This window comes from Sciurus carolinensis, chromosome 8 (genome assembly GCF_902686445.1).
Source record: "Sciurus carolinensis chromosome 8, mSciCar1.2, whole genome shotgun sequence".
Taxonomy (NCBI): Eukaryota; Metazoa; Chordata; class Mammalia; order Rodentia; family Sciuridae; genus Sciurus; species Sciurus carolinensis.
In genome coordinates, this window is record NC_062220.1 from 2532206 (window position 1) to 2558519 (window position 26314).

The 26314-nt window shown below is 57.5% G+C and overlaps 1 protein-coding gene across 2 annotated transcripts; it reads left to right on the top strand.

Annotated features, from left to right (window-relative positions):
- Nucleotides 1-14761: 14761 nt before the first annotated feature.
- Nucleotides 14762-25354, top strand: Shh (sonic hedgehog signaling molecule). 2 transcript variants are annotated; one of them, XM_047562962.1, is made up of 3 exons: nt 14762-15372; nt 20489-20750; nt 23494-25354. In XM_047562962.1, the coding sequence occupies exons 1-3, from the start codon at nt 15064-15066 to the stop codon at nt 24288-24290; spliced, it is 1368 nt and encodes a 455-aa protein (XP_047418918.1). In that variant the 5' UTR covers nt 14762-15063; the 3' UTR covers nt 24291-25354. The 2 variants fall into 2 exon arrangements, with proteins under 2 accessions (XP_047418918.1, XP_047418919.1); XM_047562963.1 differs by lacking the exon at nt 14762-15372 and adding an exon at nt 19217-19882.
- Nucleotides 25355-26314: the final 960 nt, after the last annotated feature.

Here is a 26314-nt window from a genome sequence, read left to right on the forward strand (position 1 = left end):
GTGGCATGGGGTGTGCATTTTGTATCTGGAGAGCAGGGTCTCTCTCTGCTCCCCGATCACCATGTGAGTCGCTTCCCTCCGCCACTGTTCCGTCATGATGCTCAGCCTCACCTTCAGCCCCAAGGATGGAGCTGGCTGTCTATGGGCTGAGACCTCTGAAACTGGGACCCCCAAGTAGACTTTTCCTCCTTGAAATTTACTCTGGCCAGGTCTTTTAGTCACAGCAGTGAAAAAGCAAACTAGAACATTTGGGGGAGGCTGGGGATACAGCTGAGCTGGTAGAGGGCCTGCCTCGCAAGCACAAGGCCCTGGGTTCAACCCCAGCACTGCAAAAAACAAACATCCAGGGACACGTGTGACTCAGTCAGTCCTCTGCAAGGCAAGGCCCAGGCCACCAGCATGAGGGAGAGAAGGTGTTCCCCCATCATGGCAAACGCAGCCAGGGTCTTGGCCATCCGCTGGCGCCACACAGGCCTCGTGATGACTGGTTGCCTTCAGCCTGTAAGACTGCCTACCTTCTGACTTTCCTAACCTGTAACAAAAATGTGTTTGCTATCATCTAAAACCTAGATTTCTAGCATGAGGTTAGGTGGAGCTATTTTTAAGTTACGAAGCCATGTGGCATTTTGAGCCCCTAACACACCCCCCTTTATCCTCAGTCTTCCAATCATGGTGCCCATAGCATAGGAGGTGATCAGAGGGAACTAGAGCCCTTCCCCTTGCCTACCCCAATTTTAAATTAGTCAGTCGCACAGAATGGTAAGCTGGAACTCTCCTGCCAGAGCAAGAGGCGGTGCGTGCTAGGGATGGAGACCTGGGCAGACTCCGCCCCGTGTGCTCACCTTTGAGCGTGTCTGACTGCTTGTGGTGCCCCAGTATCTCTAACACGCCCCGGTCTTCAAGGGTGAGGCTTTGGGAACAATGCTAAAAATTCTTCAAACATTTTATAAGCATTTATTAAATACCTTTTGCATGCCCGCAGGAGGAGGGCAGGATTTCTGAACTGTACAAGACAGAGACTCATCCTCTAATGGGTCAAAGCCCACAATGCCTCCAAGGCCACATCCCTGGACTCTGTGCCACAGTCACCGACTGGACAATCAGTCCAAGAACTCTTTTGGGGGGAGGAAGCTGAGACCAAGTAGAGACACAGGGAGTCCTGCCTGTGGCCAGGACCTTGGCCCACAGCCAGGGGCTTCCCTGCCCGGCCATGGACATGCAGGCCCGCCACACACCCATCCAGTCATGTGGGGTGAGTTCTGCTCTGGAGGGTCCCAGCCAATCTTATCATCCCCAGTCACGCAGGTTCCCCGAGGTTCTGCCCTGCCGCCCAAGGCAAAGGGTGGTGTCTTGGCCCTGGGTGACGCCCGCTGGCAGATTGGAGCTCACACCTTGTCTGCACACATTATCAATCAGAGCTAAGCCTCAGGTGTGTGCTGCTCACGGATAAACAGGGTGCCCCACCTGACTCAGAGTCCTGGAAGTGATAGGCCCAGAGCCCCAGAGCTGGGCAGAAGCGCCTGGGCCACTAAAGAAGTTCCCTCAGAAGAGAGTACCCAGAGCCTGTCCAGGGGCAGAGGCTCACAGGCACATATGTAAAGAACGGTTGCCTAGGTTGGCACCCCAAGACCCGCTTGAGGGCATCTGGAAAGTGAGCCCCAACGTCAGTGAAGGATGGTGTGGAGCAAGCCACTGTCCATAGCTCAGAAGTCCCCCTCACAGGGATTTTGCCCATCTTTTCTGTAGGTAAGAAGTAGTGAAATAATTCTATGTAGGAGTAATTTCCTAAGTTTGATTTCTGCATGTGTCACTTGTATATAATTTTTATTACATTTAGAGATTAAAAGAATCATAGGAAAGAACCCAGAGGTCTGTGCGGGGGCGGAAAGCCTCCAGAGAGGAAGCTGAGCTGGGCTCATATGCCTTAGCTCTGGGAGACTGGCCTTTGCCATTGGAGGTGGGGACACCTCCCTGATGCTGAGCACAGAGAACTGGTGTGGAGAAGCGGGAGAGGACACAGGGAGGATGGCCCCTGACTCCAGCAAGCAGTCACAGGACCCCGAGTCAGAACAAACAGAAACAGGAAACCCTCAACCGGGAATCCAACTGGAGACTCCTGGCAGGCGTGGGCTCCCAACTTGCAGCAGGTGTGTGGTGCTCGGCCCTGGTGAGAGAGCTCTGGCACCCTGAGGTGCAGGAGAGGCGGGGAAGCTGTCTCTCCTCAGGTGCCTGGTAGCCCTTCGTCCTGGGCCCAGCCTCTTGGTTGATCACTCATGCCTTTGATCATTCTCAAGCACAGGCTGGGTCTTCCGTTTGTACCAGAGGGTGTACCTGACCTGATCTCAGGACAGGCCAGCGCTGAGTAACCGTGGGAGGGCTCAATGGCCCCTGGGTAAGGAATGCCAGTTACGCCAGTGAGCATGTCCCCAGCCTGGGGGCACTAGTGCACTTGCCCTCGACTCCAGGGCTGGTCCCTGGGCCACAGTGGGTCACATGAGAGCAACTGTCATGGGGCGGTGAACCCATGGGTGCTCGTCAGCAGGAGGCCTACACCCCGCCCACCTCCGCCCCTCTTCAGCCCCGGCGGGACTTGGGCTTGCGTTGGACCAGCCTCGCTCCCCTCCGGAGTCCCCGGCCACAGCAGTCGCTCAGTCCCCCTGGGCTCAGGACTGCCGTGATGCCCCGGAGACCACACCATGCACCCTCTTTTTCTTTTTGATGAGTCAGGGCTGCCACGCTTCCTGGGACGCCTGGGGACTGCGCTCCGGGACGAGCCGCCTCCCAGCCCGCGCCCGGCCGCTCCCCAGCCTCCCGCCGCTCTGCGCCTGCTTTGAGTTTCACCTTCACTCTCTGAATGATGATTTATCTGGCTTTCAGAATAGAAGGCTGAAAGGCCTAATGTGCATGTGGCTTCTGGGGTGGTTTAGGTTTATAAATATTTTAATAGGATTTTTATTCCTTCATAACAAATATCTTAGAAACCTTTGTACCAGGAGAAAATGTTGCGTCTTTTTCTATTAAAAAAATAAATAAATAAAGGTCTTTCTTTTTTCCTTCTCTACCTTAAGAGAGACAGCAAGGAAAATCGTCCCCACTTTGAACGTCCTTCTGGTCGCGCACTGTGCCCCTGCTTTGGACCGGCTCCACGGCTCTGATGGCTCGGGTTCATCACGCCCTGCAGCGCTCCATGCCCAGCCCGGAGCCTAAGGTGGCTGTTGGGAGCAGTGCCCTCGTCCTGGTCAGGCTTCTTGAGGGACGCGATGGAGTAAAGACGGCCGACAGGCAGTGAACCTCTAATCGAGAAGTCGTGAAGTCCACGTAGACGGCAAAAAGCGCTGTTGCACAGGGGCAGCCCAGACCCTCCGTAAAACCTGCCACGGCCAGAGAAGGGCCTGGATGTGGCCAGGGCACTGGGTCCTCCTTCAGTGGTCACACGCCCGTGTGCCCTCGCTCCGTCCCCACCCATGTGTCACCCACCCACAGAGATCTGGGTGGCCTTCTGCTGGGAGTCATGGCTCCTGCTGAACTTAGGCCCGCTTGGTGCACCAGAGGCTCCTCTTGTGCCACATCTAAAATTTTATTAAATCGTCCCCAAAACTCACTTCAATAACACCAGGGTCTGTCCCCCTGCACCAAATGTCTCTGAAAACTAAGAAATTCATTCCAGGACTCAGAGACTGGACTTTCAGAAGACAGGCTCCAGCACATCTCTCTCTTCCGTACGACAGGGACAGGGGGTACAGCGGGGAGCCACCACGGTGTCCGAACCTGATGGCGAAGCACAAGACCCAATGCCTCCTGGCCTGAGGACCGTGATAGTGAAATGCGTTGCCACCCTGAGAGCCACTCCCGCGATGCGGTGATGCCGAGCCAGAAGATGACAGCAGAGTTGAACTATTGCCCAGAAGCAATTACTGATTAGAATTGATTATTTCTACAAAGAAAGGTGACCGATGGATTAGTTGTCACATTGCAGCAGATTTGGGCAAAACTGCTATAATTGTTAAAGGGACCAAGCTCCCGAACATAAATGGGAGCAGAGCCCATTAAGCTCTGAGGAGTCCTCTGGCTGCAGTTCTATACACTTGAAGTTGGTGGGATGTCGGTGCAACCACTGGGCTTTCCAGGGCTATCCTTGAGCGACCCTCTAGTTGTTCTTCCCCTTCCGCAGATGAAATTATGCCATCTCTGTCATAACACTCTGAGATGTGGGTAAGTGATATTTAAAAGCAAACCAGGCTTCTGCCATTGCTTTTATTTAAAAGGGGATTATAAAATGCAGACCTCATTCAAACACCCAGTAAATTAATGGGAAATGACATGTGACTAAATATTTGAAAGTCATTGCTGTGCCTTATTTGATTTGCCTAATTACATGTTTTACTGCCTCCTTTACCGAACGGTTGCCTAAGGTATCTGAAGTCTTTATGCCTACTTCTTTAGTAACAGCTGGATCAAAATGCCACGTGATCACGTTGGCATGCAATTTTAAAACTGCTTCCAAGTCCACGGACGCATGCGTCGTGGAGAGCCTCTGGTGGTAGAATTCTAAGAACCATAGACCGGCATTCTTGACCAATCTAATACAAAGGGTCTCCCAGCCCCTCCATCCTCCCACCCACATCCCTCCTCTACCCAGCAAGACAGAACAAAACAAAACGAGGGTATAAATACGTCAGGATAAGAAAGAGAACATGTACAGGACATTCAAACACCGTCTGCCGATGGAAGGAAACAAGAGACTCTGGGACAATCCTGCACATACTTGGCCTGCTACCATGGCCCACTGAATGCAGGCGTTACCATGGCGGGAGGAGCCAGGAGGAGGCTCCCGAGGGCAGGCTTTGTCTGGGCCCTGCTCAAACAGCGCTGGGATTCAGTCTGTCGGTTTGTGTACTTTGGGGTAAGCCATCCTCACACTGAAAGGCCAGAGGAGAAGTGTTGCGTCTGACTTCTCTCATACCTTCCGTCTCTCCTGGCACCCTGCCCTCCCCCACCCGACCTCCGCCAACCCTCCCTCTGTGGAAACAAGTGACAGCGAGCCCTCTTAAGGGTTCCCCTACCCTGCAGGGGTCTCCCCTCTGCCAGAACAAGCGCTGGTAGGAACAGGACAGACTCCAGGACAGGAGTGTTCTTCACCAGGAACATGAAGCACACTGGGAGTGAGCTCCAGGCAGCGCCCCGATGCGGGCACTCGGGCTCCAGCCTGTGGGGGAAGAGTTGAATTCCAAGGAACTCGCAGGAGATGCTCCTGCAGGGAGGGAGCAAAGCCAGAAGAACAGGGATGGAGAGTAGGACTGAGCTGGGAAACTCCAGGCAAAGTCCCTTATCGGCTCCGCAGCCCTGACTGTCCTGCCCATTGCAGGAGACAATGCCACGTGGTCGGCTCCACCTCACAGTCACCATGGGGCCTCTGGAGAACCTCAGTATCAGTGCTGCAACTGTCTCAGAGGGTCTCAGATTGGCAAAGAGAATCCCTCTGTGCCAAGGGGAGTCTGCACACCAAACAAAAAAGAAGGAAGTGACTTTCTCAGGACGGCCTCTTCATAGGGGACACATTCACACTCACAGGAAGAGCACTGAGACTTCCACACGAGGAGTGATTGTGGCTTATCCCATTTGCTGGTCTAAAGAGGCCTGGGAATAGGCCTCAACAGGAAGTAAGATCATTTAAATAGTTCAATTGGCTGTTCCCTTCCGTCAGACTGAAGGCGTGACCCCAGCTTCTGGGCTCCTCTGTTTAGAAGCAGTTGGATTGCTTTACAGCCTGTTGCCTTTGGCCCTAAATTGTTTGCACCAGTGAATCTGAGATTCCAGTTGCCATGTTTTGTTGTATCACTTTGTGAATAGCTGTGATGGAAGTGCATTTCACGGCACACCTCGAGTTTAGCTGGCTAATTAATAAGAAACCTCGGTAGATTGGCAAATATTCATTGAGCATCTTCTGAGTTAGAAGCTGTGGGACCAACAAAGAGAAATGATACCAACATGCTGAGGGCTCTCCTGGAGCTCAGAAGACCTGGAGAGCTTACGAGTCGGAGCACCAGCACCAAACTCCCAGTGACAATCCCCGGTGATCCAGAGGCCAGCTGTCATCTGCCAGGGGCTGATGTGACAGAAGTCCTAGAGCCGCAGGTCATGTGGCAGTTGACAACAGACTTTAGGATGCCCAAAGCCATCACAGGGCCAGCGGGCAGCAGTACAGATGAAGCACACTGGATGGGTGGGTTCCCAGGCTGTTGAGGCAGAGCGTCCTACACGCGGGAATGAAGAGGAGGATCCACACTCAAGGGACAAGAGTGGATCTGAATTGTTCCCTCCCTAACTTAATCACTAGCTTATGAATCAAGGTCCCAGAACTTGGGGCTGCAATTCGACCTGAAGCACAGCAAGGCCCTGGCGAGGCGCAAGCCCCAGTCTGAGCCCAACTCTGCTGGGTCTTCCTTTGGGAAGGAGCAAGCTCTCTGGGCTCATCTCCCCGCCACGTGTCTGGGCCCCTGCCTTGTTTGCCTCCTTAGGCTGCTGCGAGCCCAGCAAGGTCCCTGCAAACCACCAAGCCCTGTACAGACGTCCCATGTTTCTGGTGACCCCTGAGACTCAGGGCAAGCTCTGTCTCAGCCCCGGCATTGCTTTTGTCCTTCAAACGAACAATAGCAAAATGCAGCTTTTAGCCTCCAAAACTCTGAGAGAAGTACGTGGCATGACCTTGGCCTTCCAATGGCTGCCCAAGAAAACAAGCACACACACAGCAGAGTCAATCCATGACAACACACACTCCAAAGTCAAAAGGTGCACAGCCACCGGTGGGTATCCAGGAGGTCCACCCTGATGAAACGATGTGAAAGGCTCCGGGGCAGCAGGGAGGGAAGAGCCCAGTGGGACTCAACTCTGCTTGGATGGCACATCCCACAGACTCTGCAATCTACTTGGAAAATACTAGTGATTTCAATAAAATTCAATCTGACACAACCACAGTGGCCACCAGTGCCCTGGCGCCCCTGTTCTCTGTCGTGGTGGAATATGGCACAGGACACCTGACTGTGTCCCCAGGAAGCATCATCAAGAGCCACTGTCCTGTGTGAAGAACCCTGAGGAGTTGCAACAGCAGGCCTGTGGTGGGTGGTGCAAGCTGGCTGGGCGTCCCCGCCTTCCTGCCACCCTGCACTTCTGCTGCGGAGGTGCCCAGCCCTCAGGCAGAGATGTCTCCCTGACAGGCCGGCAGGGAGGCTCCTCCAGGTAAGTTTCTTCCTACTGTAATCTGAGAGTCATACAGTCATGGAATCACAGAAACCCATGAACTGAAGCACATCTAGTCTTGAGCCCAGAGATGGTGTCACTACTTGTGCCACTAGGGACCTCTTGGAATCACTGCCTTGCCAGGCACCTTCCCACGCTTGGGGTTGTGGAGCTCGGAGCTTGGAGCCCATGGTCAGGCCCAGAGCCTCACCAACCACTCGTGGTGAGGCAGTCCTGGGTAAGGTCACCTGCTCTGCCTGACCAGCAGACCCTCTAGGGTAGGACTTCTCCAGGCTTTTCTGTCCTGTCCTCTGCAGGTGCCCAGTGGAGGCTGGAGGTTGTAAGGCCCACTGAGGCTGGACCATGCCTCCTCGCCATGGGTACTGCTGTTCGCCAGCCAGCGTTGTGAGTCTGTTCTGTCCCAGGGGCCCCACAGTGCACAGCAAGGTCTCAGTGTGGAGCCTCAGCGTTCTTGTCTGTAAGTGGGAAGGGGCTCTGGAGAGCCCCCTCTAATGAACTTCATGAAGTTCATGCCCCTAAGGGGCAAGAAAGTCATGTGTAAACTAGGGCACTCCTAACCACGCCAGGCCCTGTTGATCGAGGAGCAGGAGGACAGACCGGCTCAAGGAAACCACCCTTGAGCACTCCTCTCCCCCGCAGGATCTGTGGGCCGCTTCCTGCTGAGCCTGAGCGAGCATGGCCTCCTCACGGGTTGTCTGCCACCTCCTCCCCGACATTCCTGGAGCACAGGGGCTGCCGCACCACCTGCCTGGCCGCCCTGACCCAGGGTGGTGCTGAGCGTGAGACGGAGGTCCGCGGAGCGCAGGGAGCAGGCTCCACCACCCTGCAGTGAGCGCACTCCGTGGTCAGGTAGGGTCTGAAATGTAATCCAAGCTCACTCAAAAGACAGCCGTCTCAACATAAACCAGTAAACGTCATTACTGAAGCTGTGGGCGAGATGTGACTTCAGACTGAGTGCAGCTCTCAGGGTGATGGACCAGACTCAGGAGGCCAGGTCGGTGACTGTGGGGGGCAACCACATGGGAAAGCGCTGGGAAGGACCCATGAAGCCTCCCAGCACAGCATCGGCTCCTCCAGCACCCACCACCCCCTCAGCCCACCGGCCTGAGCCCCAGGCCACCACAACATGGCTCCAGAAGCCTGCACAGCCTCCACCAAACAGTGGCTGTGCCCCAGCCTCCACTGTACAGCAGCTGTGCCCCAGCCTCAGGAACTCCTCCCAAGCCACACGTGCCCTCTCTGCGGAGCCCAGTCTCAGAGAAGGAGTAAGTCTCAGGCAGCTGCTGGCTTTCTCGTCAAGCGCTCCCCAAGCCTTTGGGCCACAGGAACATCCAGTTGCCTCCATGGAAGAAGCTGTTGGCTCCCTGGGGTTCTGGCAGCTCTCCTGAGCACTGTACAGCCCAAATGTGTGTTCAGGCCCTCTGGTTTCCTTTCCGTGCCAACTCGCACCTCTTGGCCCTCCAGCCCTTCCCTCACTGCCCCACCCCACCCACCTATCCAGTGCTCTGCGCATCTGCCTTCCCCAGCAGGCCTCAGCACCAGCCATGAAGGCCGCCAGAGGTTCTGGCTCTTAATTTCGCATGCTATGAGGGAAGAGTGCGCTATCTTTATCAAGAAAGCAAAGATGGGGATATTCCTTAGAGGGCTGAAGAGCTCTAAGACTCCTGAGCTTCTGCCCTGTGGCCTTACTGCTGCCTGGCTGCTCCTGGCGTGGAGGTGGGTCCCCAGAGTGAAGTGGGCTATGTGTGGTGGACACACAGTAAGGCAGGAGAGCCCTGTGGGGTCCACTGAGCCTCCAGCAGTGGGGCAGGCAGGGTACCCCATCCTCAGGTCCCCCTCTAAAGTGGGACTGTTGCCTGGATTCCATGGGGTCATCTGAGGTTAGCATCATTGGCTCCAGAGCTGAGGGCTGAGGAGCTAGCTCAGAGGCACCCATGTCATCAGACTGTCCCTTCATAGGGAGGAGACTCAGGTGGAAGGAAGGGACTTGCCCAAGAGCTCGACGCTCAGCGGAGGGGCTGGGCAGGAGCCTGCCGTCTCCTGCCACTCACCGCCACGACCTCCCTCTGCTCAGCACCACACGGAGCATCTCCAGGGAATCACTGACCCTACACGGAAGCTCAGGACTTTCTGGAAAGACTACGATCTGCGTCCGGCTGGTGGGGATCCCAGAAGGCATGGAAGCTGCTGCTGAGTGAAGCGTGTCAGCTCTGCAGCGAGGGCAGGCGGGACGTGGGCGTCTGCAGCAGGGAGGCCAGCCTGGGCGCTCTGCGTCCGCCACGCCAGCCCTGGCAGGGAACCACCACCGTCTTTCCACTCCTCTAACGAACCAGGCCTTGCGTTCTGCAGGTCATCTCTGCATCCTCTCTCTCTCTCTCTCTCTCTCTCTCTCTCTCTCTCTCTCTCAGAAAATGCTTGGACCAAACTTGCCCAGATGACTTAAAATTCTACCCCTGGCCAAGGGTGGTGGCCACTACTGTGGCCAGCGAGGGGCTCTCCTAGCTAAAGCAGCAAGTGGGCAAAGTAAGCTCTCGGTCTTTATTCCCCAAGCCGGGGCCACTGAGGAGTGTGCAGAGCCAGGGCCTGCCCCTCCTGGCCCTCCTGGCCCTCCTGGCCCTCCTGCCCCTTCTGCCCCTCCTGGCCCTCCTGCCCCTCCTGCCCCTCCTGCCCCTCCTGCCCCTCCTGCCCCTCCTGCCCCTCCTGGCCCTCCTGCCCCTCCTGCCCCTCCTGCCCCTCCTGCCCCTCCTGCCCCTCCTGCCCCTCCTGCCCCACCTGCCCCTCCTGCCCCTCCTGCCCCTCCTGCCCCTCCTGCCTCAGCACACCCAAGGGCACACTCTAGACAGCAGCCATGCAGCTTCCCCACCCCCTCTTCCACACCTTGCTCCTCTGAAGCACCCGAGTCTGTGGCCTTACACACCCTCACACACACTAACACCCTCACACACCAGCACACCTTCTCTCCAGAAAGAACTGGAAACCCACACACTCCAGCCTTCTGCTCTGCTGTGTGAGGCTTGTGTGCAGCTCCACTCCAGGGGCTGCTAAGGCAGAAGGGGCCAGGGACACACGGGCATCCTGGAAGGACAGGTCAGCATCCTGAGGTGGGGATCCAGCTGGAGCTTTGGCGCCCCAACCCACCTGACCCTGTGCCCCAGCTTGGGGATTCCCATCAAGGAAGTCAGCAAAGCAGCAATTCTGATTGGGCTGTTGCGAGTGAGGCCCCGGCGGCTTGCCGGCGTTTCCAAAGCTCCCCGGGTGATTCTACTGTGCACAGGTTTAATGTATTAACTTTCCCAGGGGCATCTGCATTTTAAGTAGCTCAGAGATCGCAGGGACGATAGGCTCATGGTTGAGTTCCAAGGCACAGCACGCAGACCAGGACCTGAAGAACGAGGTCTTGGATCCAGCTCTGTCCCTTTCCCTGGTCAGGAGGCCACCCACCCACACTGTGCTCCTCTCTCCAACTCACAAGGGTGCTGGAGGGTAGGAAAGTGCTTTGAGACTGCAAGGGTCCATATAGCTGAGGGGTCGTTTGGACCTGGAAGAAACGCCGGGTTTCGTGACTCAGGGAAGGCAGGCACGGGTCAGAGAGGCAGTCCGCAAACGCCATAGGGTGGCGTCCCTCAGGCTGCATATTCACGTGGAAGCACACTTCCTGCCCCAGAGCGTCTACTTGATAGAGTGCCACCACTGTCCTCGCCCCCAGTGGGCTGTGGTCTTTCCGGCTCCCAGGAGCAGCATGTCAGTGCCTCCCCGTAAAGCCCACGTCGGCATGCCGGCTCCGCCTCTGTGAAGCAAGCCTGGCCCTGGCAGGAGTCCCGGGCAGAGGCTGTGGCCACTGCCAAGCCAGGGCTCCCTGTGCACCGGGAGGAAAGTGACCAGAGAGGCCCACTCCCGGAGCACGCCCAGTCGCAGTCTGCAGCTCCCGGGCTACCGGCGCGCCACCAGCGTGGCCAGCAGGGCTGGCAGCAGGAGTGCTGGGCTAGGCGTGAGTGGTCACTTGCTTCTCAATTCCAAGAGTGATCAAAACCAGGAGGTTTTGGCTCTCCCCGAAGTCGTGGAGCTGCAGGGGAAGCTCTCCAGGGCCCTCCTCACCATGCTGCAAGAGTCACGCATGGCCAGGTCCAGCCGCCACGAATCAGCAGCCAGCCGGCCTCTCACGGCCACAGCACCAGAGGCCTGTGCAGGAGGGCGGCTGCCTGCCGGTGGTCCGCTCTCCCTGCAGCGTGAGGGGCGTGAGGCATGAAGCCCAGAGGTCCTGCCGCGCCCACTTCACGGGAGTTCCACGGGTGCAGAGTTTGCCACCTCAGGCAGCTGGGGCACGGCCACAGGGCACCTGGGTTCTGGACTGGGCCCTCGACCCAGGGGTGGGCAAGAGCAGCCCCTTATAACAGTGCTAGGGGCCAGCTTCCCTCCAGAGTTCAGAGGGGACTGAGGCTGAAAATCACAAAGAGAGAGGAACAGAAATTCACTTTCCCAAAATTGGAAAAATTCAGAAAGAAAATGAAGCTGATGGCTGGATGGAAAGAGATTGTGCGGAACTATTATAAGGAAGAGAAATCAAAGGGGAGGGACACGGGGAAGAGGAAATGTGAGCTTAGTGCCCAGGGTGAAACAGCAGAGCCGGGAGCCCCGAGGGCAGGCAGGGACTGGGGTGGGGCCATGGATAGAGCTGCATGTCCCTATGCTAACATGGGGGGCTAGGGGTGAGGCTGGACCGAGGAGGCTAGCCCTGCTTCCTGGTCCTGCCAACCTGGGCTGCAGGGTTTTCCCAAACAGCCAAGCTGGAGCCGAAGGCAGAGTGAGGAGGCCACCTAGCGGCGGGGGCCGGAAGGCGGGCGGGGGCCCCAGGACGGCGCCTCCTGGGGGGCTGGGGCAGAAGGCAGAGCTGCACCTGCGCTCAGCAGGGAGGCTGGGTAGAGGCTGGAGCCATGGAGGGGTGGTTGAAAGCATGGAGGGAGCGAGGGGAGGGGTGCAAATGATCCTCAGAAAGAAGAGCAGAGCCCGGACAGATTGGAAAAGGGTCCTGAGGGCTAGTGGGGATGTCCGGTCCTGCCTTGCAGAAGCCTGGGGCTTGGAACCTCTGACTGGCACAGGGAGGGGCCCAATTGTCTGCAGGGGGAAAGGCAAAGAGAGGGAGCCATCTGGTGTCTGGAGGTGGAAGGCAGCGGGCGTGTGCTGTCTGGGAAGTGGGAAGCCGTGGGATGGAAGGACCGCAAGGGCGGGCAGAGGCCCGCAGCTTCTCAGGTGGCTCAGCCTGATGCCCTCGCTTCTCAGACAACAGTACAAAGTGTGGTGCTTTCGTCCAGGTGTCTCCCACCCGTGACAGGGAGGAGACCTCTGAAGTAAAGTGTCAGTGGTGAGTTTCAGGGTGCATCACTATTTTACCCTTAAGGGTCCAGCCAGGCCCCACAAGGCAATTCCAACAGGTTCTCTAGATGTCCAGGTTGGTGGGAAGCAAGGGAAGCAGCATCCCTGGCCCCTCAGGGTGGGAGCCAGGAGGCCTGACATATCTCCCAGGTAGCCCAGCACAGAGCCAAACCTCGCTCTCTGCCAAGAGGGAGCTGACCGCGACTAGGGTGCCCAAGTCCAGCTGTGCCCATGCAGAGCTCTGAGCAGTCCAGGGTCTGCCTGCAAGGTGAGGTGAGCTGTCTGCACAGGCATGGCTGCTCCCAGCAACCCCCTGCCTGTCTGCACAGGAACCCAGGGGCGACAGGATGGCCGCAGGTCCTCTGGGAGGGTGGAAAAGAACAGGGCAGGAAAGCAACTGGAGCAGGTAGACACCAGGCGGTCCAGGCCAGCGCCAGTCCATAGCACTCTGAGACACAATGTGCACCTCCCGGAGGGTCGTGGGTCCTTTCTTGCAACCGAGACCCCGCCCAGCAGGACAGCCACTCGCCCTGCTCACCAAGCTCTACCGCCTGCTTGGTGGAGACCCCAGTTCCCTGCTCAGCCAGCCTGGCTGAGCTTGCAGGCTGCTGTTCCTTCCAGCCCCTGGGCTGGCCTTCTCTGGAGGATTTTGATTCTTCACAAATTACAGAGCAGAGAAGAGAGAGAGGTGAGGTGGGAGCGCAGGATAGTGGGTCCAACGCCCCCTGCCTCCGCCTAAGATGCACCTCTCCTCTCCCACCAACGGCAGTCGGACTGAAGGGAGGTGCCCGAAAGGCCCCCTGCTTGAGGGCCAGGCTTCATGCTGGACCCGGGTAGAGCACGTATCCCCACAGGGCAGCAACAGAGGACCTGGTTCTTCCTCAGGGCCAGTATGCCACTGCACAGGGAGGAGCCTGGCCTGCTGGCCCTGGTCTGGAGGACGACTCTGTGTGGGTGGGGTGGGCAAGAACCAAGGGAGAAAGCCATGTTCCATAAAAAGGAGGAATTTCAGACTTTTTAAAACCAGGACATTTTTGATATTTTTTTTCTTTTCCTGAAAGAAGTGAAAGGGATTAGAGATTCAAGGACTGCTAATCTCCAGGCACTAGGATGCTCTTCGACCAGAACCTAGTCCCCAGGGTCCCTGCCCCCTTAGTTCTGCCCCAGCACCTGGCTGGCCTCTGTCCTTGAGGACTGGCTTGCTGAGTGACTTGTAAGGCCAGCCCCACTCACTGTGGCAAGGAGCCTGAATTCCACATTCAACTCATCCCTGGCCCTGCACTTTGCTCAGATCGATCATGGTGGTGTGTGTGCGTGTGCAAAGCCTTGCCCCCTCGCTGCTGGCCCAGGCACAATGGCCTCCACCCACCACCCACGCACCAGCCCAGCCAGTTCCTTTCTCTGTGCCCACCGGGTCGGCCACCCTGCTGGCCCCTCGGCTCACTCTGGACCTGCTCCTGAGCCTCATCCCCTCTGCAGAGGTTGAGCAATGTAACGTATTCATGGGAACACAAAGAAGAAGCAGTATTTTCAAGTTTTTCTAAGGCGCATAAAGCATTTCAAACAGCAATGCCTAAAGTCATGGCCACTCATAATTACCCTTGTCCAAGGATGGTAAATATTCAGGAGAAGGTGCAGGGTCTTCTCCTCCCAGGGGCAACTAGCCTGCAAAATCAAATCTCTGCGGAAAACAGAGCAGAGTTGGGCAGGTTTTCCTCTCAAACATTTGAGAGACTGTTTGATGACTGAAGCTTGGGGGGGGGGGGGTCTAGACTGTCCTTTAAAAACTTATGTTGGTTTTAACTGAAGCACCTACCATTCCAGGGAAAGTAAAGGGGGAAGCACAGAGATGTGCACAAAGCAGGCAGTGATCGATCTCATCCTAAGAAACCTGCCTCTTCCCTGTCGCCCACCCCATCTTAGTAAAGACCTCCCCCCACCCCCACCCCTATTTTTTTAACTCGAAGCCTTCAGGTGAAAATAAAGCAACAGCAGCAACAGAAAAAAAAATGTAGTCTTCTTCAGGGTTAACATCAGAAGACAAGCTTCTGCGGCTTTGGCCAATCAGATGCGCCCCTGCCAGCTATAATATAGTGCGAAAGGCAGCCTGTCTCACAAGCTCTCCAGGCTTGCTACCATTTAAAATCAGACTCTTTTTGTCTTTTGATTGCTGCCTCGAGACCCAACTCCGATGTGTTCCGTTATCAGCGACCGGCAGCCTGCCATTGCAGCCCCTGTCTGGGTGGGGATCCGCGGCGAGTCCCCCGCAGCAGCGGCGGGCAAGGTTATATAGAAAGAGAAAGAGCCAGCAGCGCGCGAGCGAGCGAGCAAGCCGAGCGAGGCAGGGAGAGCGCAAGAGAGAGCGCACACGCACACACCCGCGCGCACTCGCTCGCGCACAGACCCGCGGGGACAGCTCGGAAGTCACCAGGTTCCATGGACGAGATGCTGCTGCTGGCGAGATGTCTGCTGGTGGTCCTGGTCTCCTCGCTGCTGGTGTGCTCGGGGCTGGCGTGCGGACCCGGTAGGGGATTTGGGAAGAGGCGCCACCCCAAAAAGCTGACCCCTTTAGCCTACAAGCAGTTTATCCCCAATGTGGCCGAGAAGACCCTGGGGGCCAGCGGCAGATATGAAGGGAAGATCTCCAGAAACTCCGAGCGATTTAAAGAACTCACCCCCAATTACAACCCCGACATCATATTTAAGGATGAAGAAAACACCGGAGCGGACCGGCTGATGACTCAGGTAGAAACCCTGCGCGGGGCGTGGAGTGTGCTCCTTGCGAGGGGCTGCGTGTGACCGAGCAGTCCACAGTTACTCTGCTTGCTCTTTGGGCGGATAGACAGAAGGCTGTTTGGCCCTCTCCTTCCCCACCCACCTGCCCACCTAGCACAGCTTCTCTTCCAAGAGGAGAATGGAGGCTAAGGGTCCATCAGGGAAGTTTAGGGTGTGGGTGGGTGAGGACAGTAAGGGATGTTGTCCATGGGGGCCCTGATTTGATTAGTCTGCTGGGACAGCCTCCCCTCCCCTTCCTCTACTCTGGCTTGTAACTGGGGGAGACCTTCACTTCAGAGGGGCATGTGCCTTTTCCAAGTCCAGGGTGGAAATGGAGGGAGGGTATGGGAATGCACCCACAATCCTAAGTGACCTCCAGGTCACTGTACAAAGGTAGCCTTGAGCATTAGCTCTCAGAGCTGACACGTTTTCCTTCTCTGTGGTTTTCTTTTTCAAGACTCCCCCCACCCTTCATCCCCACCACCACTAACAGAGAATCCTAACTGGAAAAGCCAGGGGCATCTGACAAAAGCCAAGGGCTCCAGGGGCTCTCAGACAGTCCCCCGCTGTATCATTCAGCTCGCCCTGCGGTTCTGTCCTCCCTAGTTGTGCCCACCAGATGTACTGATGTTTCTGTAAGGATGCTCTTTCATGCTCTGAGTTGGGGTGCCTTGGGGGAGGGACTTAGAACTTATTGGCATTGCATCACTTGAGTTTTCAACCTGCTTGCTTAAGAATTAAGAGCGAATAAATATTAGTGAGGGGTGGGGGCGGGGTGGGAGGAGAAGCAAAGCAAAACATGAATTCCTCTCTCCATTCCCACCTCCTTGGAGACTTCTGGGCTGCCAATCTCCCAGCCAATTCTAGACTTTCTGAAACTCCATGCACGTATGACTGAAGCTAGAAATGGGTTTCCTCGCAAATATAGGTCAACATCCTTTTTATTGCCCTATTAAAATATTCAAGTCCTACCTTTAGGGCTAGGTGCGCACAGTGGCTGACGGAGAGGCGCTGGTGGGGCCAAGTGCAGGGGGAGGGTGCAGCGGAAGGGAGAGAACAGCTGCCTCAGAGCCGCGCTGCTACCACCGCTCCGGGGTTAGGAGGTTGAAGAGAAGCCTGCGGCCGGGTCTCGGGTTAGAGCCGGCAAATGGTAGGAGTGGGAACGCGTGAGGATACCCCCTCGCTCTCCCTCATCTGCTGCCGACCACCTTAAGTCTGGACCGCCAGTGTGGACGCGCGCGCCGGTGCCAAAGAGCAGGGCGAGCCACCATTGACTGCACGGGCCGCGGGGAGCCCGGTGCGTGCAGCTAGCTGGGGAGTTCTGCTAGCCCAGGGCATCCGTCCCCGTGTCACACTCACTCCCCGAGCAGGAGGGGCGGCCTCCGGGTCCTCCAAACACGTAAGGAGGGAGGCAATGCAAAAGAAAGCCTCAGGGCGGACACCTCGGGTCCCACAGTCGAGCGGGCCAGCGTCGCCCTTGCCTGCGTGAGGCGGCCGCCAGAGACGGGGTCCTTGGCCCGCGTCCCTGCCCAGGGGCCTGGGCCTCGCCGCCTGCTGCAGAGCTGCGAGCGCGCGGAGCCGCGCACCAGAGCAGACGCATCTCGGCTCCACTTACTCCCGGGTTATCGATCTCGCGGCTACGGTTTCAGTGCGCGCGGGGCTGGGCTCCGGCCGCCAGCCCCTGCCACCCCACACGCCCAGCGCGGCCGGGCCAGAGCTGAGAGCCCGGCTCCCAGCGCCGTAACCTCCCCGCGGCGGGGGCGGGGTGCGGAGGGAGGAGCGGCAAGGGAGGCCGGTCCAAGGGCCCGGGCGCAGCGCAGGCTTCGCGGCCAGCCCGGGGCCGCCCCCCGCTGCCCGCCCGCCGCCTTCTAGGCCCCCGGGCCACCGCGCCCCAACTGGAGCCCCCAGCAGGTCCCTCTCCCTCCTGGCCCGCCCTACCCGGAGACCCAGGGCTCGCCGGCCCCACGCCCGGCCACTCTCGCCGTCGCGCGCACTAGCAGCATTTGAACTTCTGACCTTCTGTCAACTTCCCTCAGACGAACAAAACGAAAACAAATACTTTTTTCCTTGGGCAGTGGCTATTCCTTTTCCCAACACAAAAGGTGGGGGCGGGGGGAGGCAGGCCAACTGGGGTGGCGGGGGTGGTGGAGAGCCAGGCCAGCCTCACATCACCATCCCCACAAAGATTCCCTAAAAACGCGGTGGCTGGAGCTGCGACAGGCTGCGAGGTACCACTTGGCTCGTCCCTCCACTGTGCCTCTTCAGACTCTGAGAGTTAAGCGAGGCCTGGGTGGGAGAGAGAGGGAGGTGGGGTGAAGGAGCAAAGCAGGGGACTCTCCCGGGCTCGCCCGCTGGCCCCTCATTTTAAATAACCACCTGATTGGGGCCCAGGTGGGGCAACGGCCCTCGTCCTCTGTCTTGCCTCCCTCCCTGCCCGTCTCTCTAATGTGACTGCCGCCCAAGTCCCTCAACCATGGCAAGATCGTCCCCAGTGGAACTTTCAGAGCAGTTCTGGAACGCATGAGCTCCTGGTTAATATTAACTCGGAGAGGGAAGCGCAGACAGACACACTCTCCCTGCGCAGGCCTGGGTGCCAGGCGAGGGTGCCGGGGCCGGAGCTGGGGAGGGAGGCGGCAAGGGGCCGGATCTGCAGGCTCTGCAGGCTGAAGTGGGGGGACCACCTGAGACGCCGCTTTGAATAGACTTCCTGTGTGCTTTGGGACCCATGGGGAAAGGCGCTCAGGTGTGGGTTTGGGGCGGGTTTTTTTCTGTTTCGACAACTGGGGTCTGTGGGGACGAGTGGGGAGGGATGTGTTTAGGAACTGGGGTCTCTTTCCCTCGCACTGGGGGAAGCCCACCGGCTGCTGGCTGTGGCGGTCCCAGCTCTGCGCTTCTGTGCCGGCGCCGCTTTGCAAATCGGCGAGGTGGTCAGGAGCTCGGGTTCGGGGAGCAACTTGGCCTCCACCGACACAAAGCCCGCCCCGGCGGCCCTGCTGGGCTTCACGGTGGCTGCACAGAGTCGGACTTGATTCGCGGCACACGACCCAATGAATTAATAACCGGCCTGAGCTTCCTGGCTTTGCCGGAGACAATCCTCCCAGCCGGGGCGGGGGAGCGTCCTGCAGTCGCCAGCTGAGCCCGCGCGGGGCCTGGTGCCCGGGAGGGCGGGGGCCACGGGGTGCCAACTCTGGCAACCCTAGGCCTCAGCCTGCCCTAGTCGCCCGGGCCTGGCTTGGCGCCCGGCTCCTTGCCTGGGGTCCTCCGTGTCTGCCCAAGTGGCGCAGCTCAGGGTGCTGGGCCCGCACTGCCCTCCCTCTCCCAGGCTTCTGGTTGGGAAGCTCCCCACTCCCTGAAGAAAGGAGCGGTAGTGGGGTGGGGGCTGGAATGGGGGTGGCAGTGTGCGTGTGCGTACCGTGGTGTGCGCCTGCGCGCACCGGGCTTCAGATCCCGGCTCTAAACGGACCCTGGTTTACTGATTGATTTTAGTGTAAAACGCGTTCAATCCTCAGGATGACCTCACTCAAACTCTGCCCTTCCGACTTTTTTTTTTTTTCTTTTTTCTTTTTTTTTCCTTCTACTTAAGAAAGCAGCTGGCAGGCCCCGAACCCTGCAAGAGCTGACCTGTTACCGGGGCCGCCCCCAGTCCCCTGTCCTTCCCCCCCCCCACCCCGTTTGTTGTATGTTTAACTCTACAACCATATTACTGGTTTTTTATTGCTGCCAGATACACAGGACTTTTCCTGTTGCGCAATTTGTCAGTCCCCTGAAAGCGCGGGCAGCAGTCCTTTCGAGATTCTGCGCCCTTTGTAAAAGAGTTCCCCTGTTACTAGGGCCCTTGATAGGGGACCTCTTTCCATCCCAGAACCCGCTTCCACGCAGAGCACCCCTCCCGCCGGTTGGGTGGAGATCAGCCCTACCCTCTGCAGAAGTCACCTTGCAGTTGCTTCTCCTGCCTCCTCTCAGGCCTGCTTCTCCTAGGGTGCACATCAGTTCCCCCTTTTCAAATCCAGAATCCTGCCTGCTGCGGTATGAAGGTCCAGGTATCCAGTGAGTACCCACAGACACACACACTTGACTCGATTGTTTTTCACTGCATCCTTTTCTGGATGTGGCCCAAGATTATGAATGGAGCCCCACAATCCCAAGTTCCACTCTGCCCTGCACATGGTGGAGGGGAGCAGAAGGAGACGGGCAGGCAGGGCTCCAGAGGCCGCAGGCCTTTCTTGTTCCCCTCCCCCACCTCCTCTCCTGCCTGCCCTGCCCACCCCTTAAGTTTGCTCTTCAAACTTGCCGGACACCATTCTGCACTGCAGCCAAGAAAACAAGAGAGGAGGAAGGGAACAGGTTAAAGAAAACAAGAACACAATCAGACCCAGACAGCCTAGCAGAGAGGAGTTCCACGGGGAGGAATGTGGCCGTCCAGACGGAGAATGTTTGTCCTGCGGCCCTACCCGCGCTGGACATTAGAGCTCGCCTGCCTGTGAGCACCTGGGCCTGCTCCTACCCCGACGTGGCTGTCACTCTCTCGCCTTTGGCTTCATTCTCACTTTGGATAGGCACAGGGTAGGAGGGAAGGTCCAGAGGGAGGTAGCGCTGGGCTTCCCTTTCCTTAGGAGTGCACAGGATAGTCTCTGTTTTCTGCACAGGTGCACTGGCCTCTGTGCCCTCCTCAGCAGGGATTTACCCCAGAGACAAGGGTGGACCCTTGCCCAGGTGTGCAAAATGGGGGTCTAAGAGGTGGAGAGCAGCAGGGGTGAGGGGGTGTGGCATTGGCGGCCGTGCCCCTGAAGGTTCTGGAGCTTGTGTCTGAAACATACAGTTCACCTGTTCCAGAGAAACTCTGCTTACTTCTCAGGCCATGCTAGTTGCATTTGCAGTTTCAGGATTGGAGGAAGATCTGTAGCTTGTCCCCAAGAGGACTGGCTCCTCCTGCAAATGCTGTTTGCTTCTCCCCACCCAGTGTTGTCTCCCCACTTCCCTCCACATTCCTGCACCCTGAGCCTGGGCAGGGCTGGCGGATGGAGGGTCTGGCGTGGGTGGTGGGGCTGCTGAGCTAACGGGTTTGTTGGTTGGGTCCCCCCCACAGAGGTGTAAGGACAAGTTGAATGCCTTAGCCATCTCTGTGATGAACCAGTGGCCAGGAGTGAAGCTGCGGGTGACCGAGGGCTGGGATGAGGATGGACACCACTCGGAGGAGTCGCTGCACTATGAGGGTCGTGCTGTGGACATCACCACATCTGACCGTGACCGGAGCAAATATGGCATGCTGGCTCGCCTGGCGGTGGAGGCCGGCTTTGACTGGGTCTACTACGAGTCCAAGGCACACATCCACTGCTCCGTGAAAGCAGGTAAGCCCCCTCGTCCAGCCTTCCTCCATATCCCCCGACCCACACCACACTGTACCCCCACTCCAGGTCGGTCCTGCAAAGCCATCTGTTGGTCAAGAAGCCACTATTTTCTTGACCTATGAAGTGACACCTGAGACTTGTTTTTTTACTAACATGTGCCTGTGAAGTGCAGTTTAGGACACTAACAGCCCCACCTCAAGTTGGAGGGTAAAAGTAAAAGGGAGACGAGGGCCAGGGAGTGAGGAGCAGTGGGTTCTGACTGGGCTTCTGTTGGGAGCACACACCCTATGAGCCCCTCCCTGCCAACCCCTAAGGCCATGGCCACAGGGTGTCCAGCCCAGACTCAGAAGGTCTGTGGCTTCCGGAGTCTCCACTTTTTGGAGTCCCTACTTCAGGTGGTGGAAATGAGGAAGAAAGAGTGACAGTGGGGGTAGAGAGTATCACAATTACCACGGCGACGCTGCAGTTTAGCCAGGTCTCTCCTAGGTCTTTCCTCTCTCATTTGGGGCTTAAAAAACTACCACCACTCCTGCTAAGCGCAGGAGGGTCTGTCCAGGGCATAAATGGTCTGCTGGCTCCTCCCCGCTGGGCGCCTGTGTATTCTTAACTAACCTAACTCTCTGGCTGAGCCTTTGCTGGGAGGCCTGGTGGGAGGCAATAAACCCAGTAGTTACCACTTCCAACATCTGGAGTCGAAGGAAGCATCCGTTCTTATTAGGAGCCCAGCTGGGGTGCCCTGAGCCAGGGCAGGAACGGGAAAGGCCATCCCCTCCCGTCGGCCGCTGGAGCGCCTGGCCCCCAGGGTGAGGCTGACTTCCCTAGGCCTGCAACGCCACATGCTGTTGCCGGGAGGAACAGCCGGCAGCAAGGCATTGCCCACACACGCACTCCCCTACGCGGGGCCGCATCTGCAGATCTCGCCATCTCTCGGGACAGGCAGACACATTTAGCAGGCAATTCACAGGGAACTGCGGAGGAACCGCCTTCGTGCCCCTCAGTCTTCCCCGCTTTCTTCCTAAACTGCATTTTAATGGCACGTTAGTAGAAAAAACAGCGTTAAAGTCACTTCATAGGTAAGAAAACGGTGTCTTCTTGCAACAACAGAAGGTGAAGGCGTGGGAGCGCAGGTGGAAAAGAACCGGTGTACAGCTCCTGGCGACGCCCCCACCCCTGCGCGGGGTTCCGCGGCAAGAAGCCTTTTGCTGGGGTTCCTTTCTCTGCTGGGGATGGGAAATGGAAGTGGGGAGAGACCCTCGGTCCCTGGCGCAGTCCTTCGGGGATCTTGCTCCTGCGCTTAGAAGCGCGAGGTCTCTTGGCCATCACTGTCCGTGGGGTCCCCCTGGCGGAAGTCCCTAGAGGTCTCTTCCCAAATGAGCAGCGGTAATCCAGCCCCGAGGGTCTCACCGGGAGAGCAGAACTGGGGCGCCGAGCCGCTCATTGGCATTCTGCGCACGCTGGCCTGGGCGCTGCGCAGTGCGTGTCAAGCGGGGTCGTGCGACTCGACGACTTGGGCTCGCCAGCGCCTGGGGTCGCATTCCGGGGGGCTACAGAGGGCCTCCAACGGCCAGCCCCGCTCTTCATGACAGAGAAACCGATGAGAAGATTAAAAACCTTCTGTAATTCCAGCAGGAAGATTCTTTCTCGCAATCTCTATTTGCAAAAAGCATGATCCCGGAGATTGGAATGCAAAGAAGATCGGTACCTCCCTGCCCCTCCTCCCTGGCCCCCCGTGCTCCGCCCCAACCTCAATTATTGTCCTCGGGACAGTGAGCCTCAGAGAGCGACAGAGGGCCGAGGAAGCGGGTAGTCAAGGGGCCTTGAAACCCAGCGCTTCCAGCGCTCCAAGCAGGCCTGGCCATTTAAAATTCAAATACACATCTCGAGTGCTTCCAAGAGAGGCCTGGCTGTGCAAATAGTGCCTGTGAGGCCCGGGCTTCTGGAGAGCCCGTGTGTGAATTGCACACGGGGGGGTTTGCACCTGAGCAAATAGGGAGGGGGCAGCCTAGGAGCTGGAGAGAGAGTGAGCTGAGAAAGGGGAGGAGGAGAAATGGAAGTGTCCCCTTTTCCAAGAGTGTCTTCTATTTATTCCAGAATCACAATGACAAAGCTGGGCCCTTTATTGGATTTTAATTAGAAAATCCACACAAGCCTCGGATTTTCACACCTCGGGCAATTCTCTGGAATGTTTGGCCAGTTGCTACAACTACTACAGCTATTTTTCACACACCACTCCCCCCACCAACAGGCTAACACGAGGGCCCTGCAGGGCGGGGGAGGTGGGGACAGTGGGGACAGGCTTCCCGCGCAGCTTGGGTGCAGAGCATACTGGGAAGCGCGGGGGGCGGGAGGCGAGGAGGCTGCGCCCCGGCACCCGCGGGAGCTCAAGAAGGCTTCCCGAGGAATCCAAGTGGAGAGCAAATATCCTGAGTTCATAGCGAGGCTGGGTGTGTGCCGAGCAGTGGGGCTGGAGGGAGGCGGAAGGCAGTGCGTGCTGCGGGCCTCCTTCCTGAGCGCCAGCCAACCTTCGCCACCGCTGGTCCAGTTGTGAGTCGCTCAGGAATGCGCCCGCATCGGAAGTCGGCCCGGGAGGCGGAGGCACGGGGGGAGGGCGAGGTCTGCCCTGGACACCCTGGAACCTAACTCCTGGCCTAGGCTCGCAACTGGCGCGCACCGCCCTCCCGCGTGCCTCCCTCCTGGTACTCAACGCCCTGTGCCCTCTTCTCTCCCTTCTCCTCGCCCACAGAGAACTCGGTGGCGGCCAAATCCGGCGGCTGCTTCCCCGGCTCAGCCACGGTGCACCTGGAGCAGGGTGGCACTAAGCTGGTGAAGGACCTGCGTCCCGGGGACCGCGTACTGGCGGCGGACGACCAGGGCCGGCTGCTCTACAGCGACTTCCTCACCTTCCTGGACCGCGACGACGGCGCCAAGAAGGTTTTCTACGTGATCGAGACGCGGGAGCCGCGCGAGCGCCTGCTGCTCACGGCCGCGCACCTGCTCTTCGTGGCGCCGCACAACGACTCGGCCGGGGACCCCGAGGCGCTGTGGGGCCCGGGGCCGCCGCCGGGGCGTCGGGCGCTCTTCGCCAGCCGCGTGCGGCCAGGCCAGCGAGTGTACGTGGTGGCCGAGCGCGACGGGGACCGCCGGCTGCTGCCCGCGGCGGTGCAGAGCGTGACGCTGCGCGAGGAGGCCACGGGCGCGTACGCGCCGCTGACGGCGCAGGGCACCATCCTCATCAACCGGGTGCTGGCCTCGTGCTACGCCGTCATCGAGGAGCACGGCTGGGCGCACCGGGCCTTCGCGCCCTTCCGCCTGGCGCACGCGCTGCTGGCCGCGCTGGCGCCCGCGCACACGGACCGCGGCGGCGAGGGCGACGGCGGGGGCGGAGGCCGCGCCCCGCAGCCCGCGCCGGGGGCGGCCGAGGCGCCCGCAGCGGCCGCCGCGGGCATCCACTGGTACTCCCAGCTGCTCTACCAAATCGGCACCTGGCTGTTGGACGGCGAGGCCCTGCACCCGCTGGGCATGGCGGTCAAGTCCAGCTGAAGTGCGGGCGGACCCGGGCGGGGCGGGCGGGGCGCGGGAAGCAGCGGCGAGAGAAAGCGAAGGACCCACGGGAGACGCGCACGGACTGAGACTTTTAATTATGATAATAATTAATAATAATAATAAAGTAGGACAGTCCAAAGTAGACTATAAGGAAACAGAGACCACGGGGAGTTCGTTGTTGTGTTTAGTTGATATATATTTTTTTGAAGTTTTCAGTTATTGTTTTATTTTGGTTATTTTTTCTCCTCTCCTGGCTATTTATTTGTTTGGTATGAATAGATGTTTTAAATAATATGAACCGGACCTTCAAGAGCCTTAACTAGTTTGTGTCTTGGATAATTTATTACTGTCATGTGAACTGTACTCGCGGGGGTGGGGAGATTATTTTGTGAGGCCACGCAACGTGCTCAGTCTATTTTTCTACGTGTCCCTGGGCCTGAGGGCCAGAGGCGGCCCTCTGCCCTCCGCTCCTCCGCTGCGCTCCTGCTTGTCGGCAAGTGTAGACTAAAACACGCTTCATGGGGGTCCACAAAGTATATTTTTATACACAGAATTGTAAATTAGATTTTTGAGAGATCAATACTTAATGACATTTCATTTTTTGAAATAGTGTAAAATATGAAATATATTATTTTAATTTAACTAGTTTCCAATGTAACAGCCATCACCTGTACTGTCTTCAAGGGTTAATATTTGCTGTTGTAATCATCATTTTGGCCACATTCTTGAATACCAAGACTCTCTCTCTCTCTCTTTCTCTCTCTCTCTCTCTCTCTCTCTCTCACACACACACACACACACACACACACAAACACACACACTTTTTTTTGACAAACTGGAAAAACTCTGTTATTTTTAACTTCAAAGAATTTATTAGAAAATGATATTTTTAAAAAGTGCACATAGTGATGAGCCCACAAGGATGGAGCCTGTAGTTTGTACAGAGAAAAAAAAAGGATGTTTTTGCATTAATAAATTGAGAAATAACTGCTGTAAATTTACTAAAATGTATTTTTGAATATTTTGTAATAGTTTTATAGAAATAAAACGTGCCACGCTCAGCCCGGCTAGTGTATGATAACTAAGAATTCCTGATGCAACCCTTTTCCTCCTTGTTTAGCTTCTTGGTTTGGGAAACCCAAGGTTTCTGATATCATTCAGAAGTCTTGCTTGTACTGTGAACAGACTGGCCTGCATAGTGACCAGAGTGGGCAAGCAAGTCGCCTAGTCTGCTCCCAGGAGGGGAGACCTTGGCTCTGTTTGTAGGTACTGTGCGGTGTTCTCTCTGCACTCCAGGAGGTTGGGGATGCACCACCTCTTAACTAGCAAAACCCAATCTGCAGACCCAGAAGTGGCCCTGGGAGAGCTACTGGACCCTTCTCATGTGCTTGTCAGGCAGCTTCATGTCTTTCCAGGGCCTTGCTGTCTCTGATCCACAGGGACAAGGTCTGTAGTTGCTTTTTGAAGCCTCGCTGTGACCTTCCCCAGGGGAGAAGGCCAGGTGTGCATCTCTTGGACGTCCCATCCTTGGAGTCCTCATGGCAAGCCACTGTGGAGTGCACATCCTCTCTGTTCCCAGTGTGCTCCAGGGTCATTGCTGCCAGGGCTCTTGAGTCACACAGGTATCTCCCAGCGCAAGGTGTCTCTGTGGAGTGGTTGTCAGGCATAGACTGTGTCCCTGGGACCAAGTGGCAGGTTACTCCTGGTTCTTTGGTTTATTACAGGTAGCTGTTGTGCTTTGTGCTGTGAACGGAGTGTCCAGGAAGGCTGGGCTTGGGGCCTCTTGGTGGATGAAGCCTATCTGGAGGGCAGTCCCAGTTTAGGGTCAGGGTCTGACCTCCCCAGGTTCACCTGGCAGAGTCTGGTTCCTGAGGCAAGGTCTGTGGGGGCTTCTGCAGTAAGAAAGACTGGCCCCTGAGGGGCTTCTGAGCTGAGGGTCTGACCTCAGAGGTTGTCTGGGACTCTGGGTGCACTGGATGGCATTGGGGGAGGGGCTGTTGGCTGTGTGCTTCCACAGAGTC